The sequence below is a fragment of the Rhineura floridana genome, chromosome 11 (assembly GCF_030035675.1).
Source record: "Rhineura floridana isolate rRhiFlo1 chromosome 11, rRhiFlo1.hap2, whole genome shotgun sequence".
NCBI classification, from domain to species: domain Eukaryota; kingdom Metazoa; phylum Chordata; class Lepidosauria; order Squamata; family Rhineuridae; genus Rhineura; species Rhineura floridana.
The window spans coordinates 12842499-12851897 of NC_084490.1; the positions used below are offsets into that span (position 1 = coordinate 12842499).

Consider the following 9399-nt stretch of genomic DNA (forward strand, 5'->3'; position numbering starts at 1 on the left):
GGGCCTCCAGTGCAAATCTCAGTGGGTGATCATGGGTTCTTATGAGGTTCAAATGCTGCCTTGAGCTCCTTGAGAGAAGGTTGGAGTACAAATGTAACAGCACACAGACAGCTGGATGAGGGATTCTGAGGAGAAACACAGGGCCTGGTCTTTGCTACAGCTATTGTCAGCCAATATTAGTGGCTATCTGAACATAAACCACGTGCAGAGCTTTTTCGATTAAGCAGTTTCTAAATCTTCTAAATAAATTAATAAACAGTTTTTGGTGCTGGTTTTTAACAATTCTCTTTTAATTGTGTCTTAGTGATATTTCTGCTTTTCAGTGTACAAGAGTGTCGTTGTGGATTTTAAATTCTTGATTTTGAATGTGTTACAATTGTTTTTGTGTTCTGCTGTCTCATGAAGACACTTATCCTAAACATCAGGGATGATGGTTGTAAATATTTTAATAAACATACAAAAAATTGTGTGTACAGAGTATTTTTGCCATTTTTGTTCAATTTCTACCTGGGAAGAGAGATTGACTGTTAAAGCACTCTGAAAATTGTAGCTCTATGGTGGAAATAGGGGTGTTTCCTAACATTTAACAAATTACAGTTTTCGGGATTACTTGGGGGGAGGAGTAATGACTGTTTGAAGTGGTATGATATTTGTTTAAATGTACAGTGCAAATGGGGCCCATGTCTACATAGCAGTAAGTCAATTTGAATTCAACAGAGCCTACTCCAAGGTAAGTGTGGTTAGGATTGCAATCTTAGTTATTTATTGGATTTATGTATAGTTAGTCATCCATCACTAAATATTCTTTGGGTAGCATAGAAACAAATTCAAATTCAAATTTATTTATTGCCAGGCCATAGGCCAACACAACATAAGAAACATTATACATTTTTTAAAATTCTCTGTTTAAACGAATGTTAAAACAAAACCTCCATCATTATTAATAAAAATGTTAAAACTCACAAGGTAACACAATAAAACTGTAAAACCAGTGAAATCTCTAGAGTCCAAGATCGTTTAAGTGCTTGGCCCTCAGCTTTTGGGCAGCTAGGGCAAAATGGACCACCCTATAGGTGACTCCAGAGTCATTATCGGCAAGAAGAAAAAAAACAATTTGGGCAATGTCACAAGTTCCTAGACAGTTGATCAGGGATTCGAGATATTTGGATCTTGGATGGATGTAAAGTGGGCAATCAAGTAAGTAGTGGGGCAAATCTTCCACCTTTCCTGATTGGCAGATGCACCATCGCTGGTCCCATGGAGATTGAAGATAGCGGCCAGTAGTAATGGCACTAGACATTGTCTGAAATCTAAGGGCTGTAAAAGCATGTCTTAACTGCACAGATTGAAGATTCGACAAGTATTCAGCCCTTAAATGATCAGATTTATATGTGACATACCACTTTGAGAACTTAGAGTTGGAAATGGCTAGCCTATCCATCCATATACTATGTTGTTCTATCTGTACTCGGATTTTAAATTTGTTCAATTGAAAGGGGGACTGTGGTGTAATATGATATTGATGATAAATATTCAGGGATCTCAAATTCCAAAATCTGTCCAACGTGGCCTGATCAAAACAGGCCTTCACCAGAATCTTAGTTGGTACATTAGTTGGTGTATTAGTTATGTATATGAGCACTGATTGGTAACAGGCCGCATTCAGTTCATAGAAGCGCAGTAGGAGTACCGGGGGGTAGGCGCAAAAGCTGTCTAAGAAAATTATTTTGGATGGTTTCAAGTGAGGGGAAAGAAAGAGCTTCCCATCCCCATATAGCCGCCCCATTAGAAACAAAATAATGCTAAAATAAAATATATTGTGTAAAATCAACAAGAATAAAACACAACAGATAAACTCACCATTCAACATAGACAGAATAAGACTCCTGGATATTAAAGATCTTCACCAGGTGCCAAAAAGATCCCAAATATCTGACATAATGAAGGGCAGGTAAAGAACTGATGATGATGATGGGGCCAGGCATGCCTCTCTGGGGAATGTATTTAATACTCAAGGTAGCATTACCACACAAGTCCTCTCCGTGGTAGACACCCACTTCACTTGGCAAGGCACCCAGAGCAGGTTGAGGTATGAAGCCTCCTTTGATAGCCGTTGAGGATGGCTGGGAATTATACTGACACAGCAAACTAACATGTTAGTGAGAAGGCTGGGCTAATACTCTTCTTCCTAACACGGTAGTTTTCTATGCAGAGGGAATTTTTATGTGTTTGTAATGGAGTAGGACCAGCTCAAGACATTTGCTCCTGGGACAAAGGACAAGGTGGGGTCCTTCTCCAATTCCATGTGCAGACGCCAATAGACTGGCAGTGGCCTCTTACTTCAACACTAGCAATGGGAAAGTAGCAGGCTAAATTAGGGGTGTGACCTCAGTCATCCACGTGCCACCACTACTCCCTGTCCTCTACAGCTGGCTCACTCTCAAATCATAGGGTAGGCCCTGTGGAGGAGCCTGTGCCCTGTTCTTCAACGGCGCCACCTAAGAACTAATGCTGTTCCACCAGACCCTAAAACGACCCAACCCTTTGCTCTGAAAAAGAGAAGCAGACAAATGCACTGGAATATGCAAGCGTATATGTCAAGGTTTTAGTTACACTTGTGAGAATCACTGCTGTTTCTGGATCAAGTACTTGACTAACATTGGATTGTTCTGTGGTATGATTTCTGGCCTGTTTTGTTGTCTTCATCTTTTAGTGAGGCAGAGTTGTCCTCTTTATAGTTATTGCTGAATCCTCACTTTTAGGAATTTTGTTCTGTTGCAGGTGTGGGGAACCTTTGGCCCTCCAGATGTTGCTGAACTTCCACTCCCATCATCCCTGGCCATGCAGTGCAAGGGATTTTGACAGGTGGGCAGGACAAGAAACCTGTCAATCATGTCATGACACAATGATGTCATATGATGGAGAAGTGGGCTGTCCTGCCCACCTGTCAACTTTGGCCCACGAGGGTGGAGCTAAGAAGTTCCCCACACCAATATTATATCATGTAATCTTGGTGAGCCCCCCATAAAACTATCTTGTTGGGTAGAAAATATAAATGCCATAAATAATAGCAACAACAGCAACCCTAAGGCCCCTCAAAAAAGGAGATGGAAGCACAGCACACTCAACTCTCAGTAGCCACCTTTGATGAGAAAATAACATCCCATTGTTCAGCTTTTTATTTTTACTGTTTAAACAATCAAAGAGAAGCCATGCCTACTGCAAAAGGCCCTTATAGCAGCAGTTCCACATGTCATCAGGTAAGTGCCCCAGATCTGGAGAGCTGCTGACAGAAACCCTTCCTGGTTCCTATACACAAAACCTATAATATTCTGTCTGCCTCAGCTCAGCTGCAGCATCACAGCACAGCTGCGCTGAAGCAACTATCACAATCCAGATTTTGGTATCTCCATCACACTGTGGAGACAGGGCTCCCCTGAGGCCTTGGCCTGCGGAGCTGAAATATCAGTCTGCTTTCACCTGATGGCACTTCAGAACTGAGGAGGAGGTTGTGCTTGCAGAGAAGTATTCAGGACAGGTAAGGTGTGTTTGTTTTCCACTCTTCCCATGTCCAAATTCCTCAACTTGGATAAGCAACTCTCTTGGTGGGAGGGGGGCTTCCCTGTTCTAACCAATACACCCTTCTGTCCTTGTGGAGGCAACAGTAACACTCAGGACTCCTGATGGACTCCTTGGTAAGCCCACTTCTATGACCCCACTTTTTCTTTTGCCCAAGCTGGAAACAGGAATTCTTAGTTATGCCTACCTTTTAACATTTCCTGAAGTTCTGAAGACAGGAAAAGAGGGAGACAGTAAGTTTCAGGGATGCATATTGAAAGCCTCTTTATTCATTTTCATACACTGATATCTCTCTTTTCTTCCGTCATGGAACCAAAGATTATGTGCTTCTAGTTAATTAGTTGTTATTCACTAATAGGCAAAAAACCTTGCGGTTTAAGAACGTACCTATAGCCTACAGATATTTCTATCAAACTTTAAAAAGCAGGGAAATTGGGCAGCTATAGTGAATGCACCAGCCAGGGGAGCAGGAGACCTGAACTCCTCTCTGAGATACTGTACTGCTCTACAAATTTGTCAAAATGCAAACACAATTTGGGTTGGTCTTTCACAGTCCAATCCACTTGCTGTGAAGCTTGGTAGAATTTGGTAACATGTGCCTTTGTGCCTCAGAGGGGAGGAGGAAGGGAGAGGAGAGGGGAAGGAGGGGAAAGGCAGGTCTGATCATTTGCATGATTATTGAGTTCAATGGGATTTACTCCTATTCAACCATGGTTAGGATAGGAAAAACTGACCATCGGGGAGGAGAAGGTGGAAGGCAAAGGTGCAGATTGGAGGGGGGCAAAGGAAGGAGGAGGGGAGGGCAATTTTGATCATTTCCATGCTTATAGAGTTCAGTGGCATTTACTCCTGTGCAATCATACTTAAGATAGGTAAAACTTACCATGGGTAAGAGGAAGGGGAGGGCGATGAGGCTGAGGAGGGGATTGGAAGGGGAGGGGGAGGGGGCAAAGGAAGGGGGAGGGGGCAAGAGGGAGAGAATAGGAGGGAAGAGAAGGGAGGGAGGGTTGATCATTTGCATACTTTTTGAATGCAATGAGATTTATTTCTGTGCAATCATGTTTGAAAATGGAAATGGACTGCCTTCAAGTCGATCCTGACTTATGGCGACCCTATGAATAGGTTTTCATGGTAAATGGTATTCAGAGGTGGTTTTACCAGTGCCTTCCTCTGAGGCTGAGAGGCAGTGAGTGGCCCAAGGTCACAAAGTGAGCTTCATGGTGTGTGGGGATTCGAACCCTGGTCTCCCAGGTCATAGTCCAACACTTACCCAGGAGAGTGAAGGAGATGAGATTGGGTGGGTGGGCACTGGGCAGAGGGGAAGCCCTTTTCCTTTCCGAAAGGAAAACATTATGAACAGTATCATTGCTTTTCAGCGTTTCCCCCACCTTTTTATTCTACAGCAGACACATGTAGCCTCACACCCAAAGTTAAACCAAAGCTGTCCCTGGCTACATCCACACCAGGTCTTTATTTCACTTTGGACAGTCATGGTTTCTCTCAAAGAATCCTGGGAAATGTAATTAGTGAAGGGTGCTGAGAGTTGCTAGGAGACACCCTGTTCCCCTCACAGACCTTCAATCAGAGTGGCTGACTGTTAAACCACTCTGGCCACAGGAACTCTCAGGGGAATAGGAATCTCCTGTCAGCACCCTTCACAAACTACACTTCCCAGGATTCTCTGGGGGAAGCCATAACTCTCACGTGAAAGTCTGGTGTGGGTGTGGCCCCCTAATTAGCCAAGCCCAGCAGCTGTGAGTCTGGCTTTTAGCACACTGACAGTTGGTTCTTACTGAGCATGCCCGACACTATAGTTCAGTTCAATGCAAGATTTATTAAATTAATTAAAAATCAGCCAGGCCTTTTTTTAACTTTTAAACTGCAGTAGATGAAGGTCGGAGGATGGGGCAACGTCAGTAATAGGATTACAGGTACTCTATGAAAATGGCTGATTTTTCATGCATTTCAACAGATTATGAGAACTCTGACAGAAAAAAGTCCAAAAGGAGTTGGGTTTTTCCCCTTCTTTTTAGACTTTGAACTTGCTATTCTCTCTGACTGTTTTGTGTATCGCCATGAAAATTTAGAAGGTTATTAAGCAAGCATTTCTGAGTTCAGAACTATAGGTTTTGTATGGTTTTCTTTTGAGATGACCTTATGGGAAGCATCAGAATGGCATGGGGGTATTGTCAATTTAACATTGCAGAATGTGAAATATCCATGCTGGCTATAGTGTATGCCCACAAGAGTGTTTTTCTTGTTGTTATTTGCATTTATTTTCCACCTTTCCTCCAAGGAGCTCAAGGTGGCATGAATGATTCTCCCTCTCTCCACTCCATATTTTCCTCACAACAACCCTGCAAGGTAGATTAGGCTTGGAGTTGGTGATTGGCCCAAGGTCACCCACTGAGCCTCATGGCCAAACTGGGTCCTGGATGGCAAGTGTCCCATTTCTGCCCATTTCAATTCACTCACGCCAAGTATTGTAATATTGATACGTTCCATTCCTTGCTTGACAATTTCTAACTTTCCTTGCGTCATGCTTCTCACATTCCATGTTCCTATTGTGTGCGTTGCACAAGTCTGGATTCTGCTTCCACAGTTTTGCACTTCAGCCTCTGGGCTTTCTTTCAGCTTTGACCCAGCTGTGATTGACCCAGCTGTGTCATTAGTCACAGCGCTACTCATACTTGTCCGTTGTTCTTCCCCAGTAACTCAATGAGTGCCATCTGACCTGGGGGTCTCATCTTCCAGCACTGTCTCATGTTGCATTTTGGATAGTCTATTCGTAGGGGTTTCATGGTAAAAGGGATTCAGAGGTGGTTTACCATTGCCTTCTTCATAGTCTGAATGCATCTTAGTCCATTGTCTCAGCTTTGACCATTCCACCTTGAGTGCCCATGCTAAGAGTCTAGCCTCTTGGTCTAAACTCCTGACGGCATTGCTTTCAGCTTCTTCAATACTCTCAAACCCCCTCACTGTGTTAAGGTATGTATCCTAGAGAGGGATGCTGCAAAAAAAACCCTTGCTAGCATGAGCACCATGGATCCCACAATAAACACCTGTCTGGAAGCATCCCCGGTTTTCAAGATGAACTGGAAGGTAAAACACATTGTGATACACAGGGCTTCATACTAGCTTTGAACTTTTTTTTTCTAGTTAGATCAGTGGGGAATTTTGAATGCATTGATCCAACTTGGGAAAGAAGACCAGGTAATTTGGAACTCCAAAGTATGGGAAGAAATTTAGATGAAACATTTTTGAAGTGAAGGCCCTAAGCGAAGGGGATGGGAATTTGGGGGTGGGGGCGCTCCATCACAGCAGATTAGAAAATAAGCTTGGCCTACATAATAATAATAACTGAGATATGCAATTTTATTACTTTTTTGGTTTTTCCATAGAAAGGGTAAATTCAAATTAATTACTACAAATGTATGGTGTGTAGTTACTAAATTACTACAAGGTTTAGTAATCTTGTTATAGAATTGAAGCATTACTGGTTTGCTTGTTTTTCACCATTCAGTTATGTTGATGCAGTTGAATTTGTGAAGTTCTGCCTGTGGTCTTGCAAAGATTCACTCATAAACACAACTCACTATTTAAAGCAGTGGCCATAAAGCAATGGTGAAATAATTCAGAAGCATTCAGTAACCTGTTCTTCAAAATGATTCTTTGCTTCTACAGGAATGACAAATGGATCTCGCCAACATCACCGGCCACAAAGTGACTGAGTTTGTCCTCCTGGGCTTCCCTTCTTTATCACCTGCTTTGCGCTTGGTCCTGTGCTCCTTTCTCTCAACCAGTTATGCTTTCACAATACTGGGGAACCTGTGCATCATCTGGGCAGTGCTCAGAGACACCCATTTGTCCCGCCTCCCCATGTACATCCTGCTGGGCAACTTCTCCGGGCTGGAGATGTGCTACGTCACCTCTACAGTACCTCGGACGCTCATTGATGTGGCCTCACCACCAGGGGTCATCTCTTTCCGTGACTGCTTCTTCCAGTTCTATTTCTTCTTCTCCATGGGGGCAACTGAGTGCCTTTGCCTCTCCAGCATGGCCTTAGACCGGTACTTGGCCATCTGCCACCCGCTTCGCTATCCAATGCTCATGTCCCCCCAATTTTGCTGCACTTTATCGGCTTGCTGCTGGGTCTCCGGTTTCTTGTGGTTTCTTGTGCCCATCATCCTCATTTCCCAGCTCCCGTTTTGTGGCCCCAACATCCTAGATCACTTTATCTGTGACCCAGCCCCTCTTCTAGCTGCCTCCTGCAGCCCAGCACCCCTCATACAGATGGCCTTCTATGGCCTCACTTCTCTCATCATTTTTGCAACCTTCCTCTTCATTGTGACCTCCTATGGCACAGTTCTGCAGACAGTCCTAAAGCTCCCCTCTGCTGCCGGTCGTCGCAAGGCATTTTCCACTTGCACCTCTCACCTGGCTGTGTTCAGTTTATTTTATGGCTCCATCATGGTCACCTATGTCATTCCAGGATCTTCTGGCGGAAGTAATAAAGTGGTGACTGTCTTCTACTCCATGGTGACCCCTCTTCTGAACCCACTCATCTACAGCTTGCGAAACAAAGAGATGATGGCTGCACTAAAGAGGACATTGCTTCGAGGATGTTGAGGGCTGTGACGTCCTTCCCCAGCACCACCTGTGACACTCTCACTTGTGGCTACCAGCAGACAGGATCGTCAGGTTTATTTTTACCCTTTACAGCACTAGCACCGATCTCAAAAGATCCCACTGCTATGCAGCACCACCCGACACTCTGTAACCCTTTTAGCCAATAGACTGTGCCTAGTCTCTGCCTGGCTATTCCAATACCTTGTGTCAATGGGTATAGGTAATTTGGAAACCCCCCTGCAGCCCCTTGACTCTGAAGCATACAGCCCTGGGTTTCTCTGTGGGTCTGGATACACTTTCCTCCGATCTGCCACTGCCACCATTCGATACAAACTGTTCAGCCTTGGTTACTTTGGTATGTGTATCCCAGCTGAAGGAATCAGGCTTTTATTTAACCAAGAAATATTTATTAAGAATTAGAAATAATAAGATTACTTAATTACTTTGTTGACAAGCTTATGGTTTCATATATGTTCTGACATGTACTTTACTTCTCATTAATTGCCTCAGAACTCCAACTCACTCTCAACAACAACAATCTCCAAACACCGCCAAAACCTCTCTTTCACCTCTCTCAACCTCCAACATCCACCACCCTGATTCAACTGTCATTCTTTCATTTATACTCCCAGCCATTCAAACGTTCAGCCAATCATCCAGCATTCTACTGCTCATGTACTCCCCCTCCTCTTTCACTCCACTTACCATATGTCTTCTATATTCACTAATAGGCAAAAAACCTTGCGGTTTAAGAATGTACCTATAGCCCACAGATATTTCTACCAAACTTTAAAAGCAGGGAAATTGGGCAGCTATAGTGAATGCACCAGGGGAGCAGGAGACCTGAACTCCCCTCTGAGATATTGTGCTGCCCTACAAAGTTGTCAAAATGCAAACACAATTTGGGTTGGTCTTTCACAGTCCAATCCACTTGCTGTATTGCTTGGAAGAATTTGGTAACATGTGCCTGCTTTTTAATCTGGGAGGTAAGAAATGGGATCCTGTGCAAGTTTGCTGAGAATGGATTGATCATTTGCATGCTTATTGAGTTAAGTGGGATTTACACACACACACCAGGCAATCATGCTTAGGATAGGTGAAACTGACCACAGAGGATGGGGAAGGGAGGAGGGGAAGGAGGGAGGGGTGGAAAGGCAGAGGGGAGGACTGGGATGGGAGCAGGCAGGAGGG

General features: G+C 43.9%; 1 protein-coding gene across 1 annotated transcript; it reads left to right on the top strand.

Moving 5' to 3' along the window:
* Nucleotides 1-7272: 7272 nt before the first annotated feature.
* Nucleotides 7273-8208, top strand: LOC133367426 (olfactory receptor 11G2-like). The gene has a single exon (XM_061591531.1). The coding sequence runs from the start codon at nt 7273-7275 to the stop codon at nt 8206-8208; it is 936 nt and encodes a 311-aa protein (XP_061447515.1).
* The last annotated feature ends 1191 nt before the right edge of the window (nt 8209-9399 follow it).

Bases quoted from the DNA above. Each gene is read 5' to 3' on its own strand.
- LOC133367426 (XM_061591531.1), top strand. From the start codon at position 7,273: ATGGATCTCGCCAACATCACCGGCCACAAAGTGACTGAGTTTGTCCTC.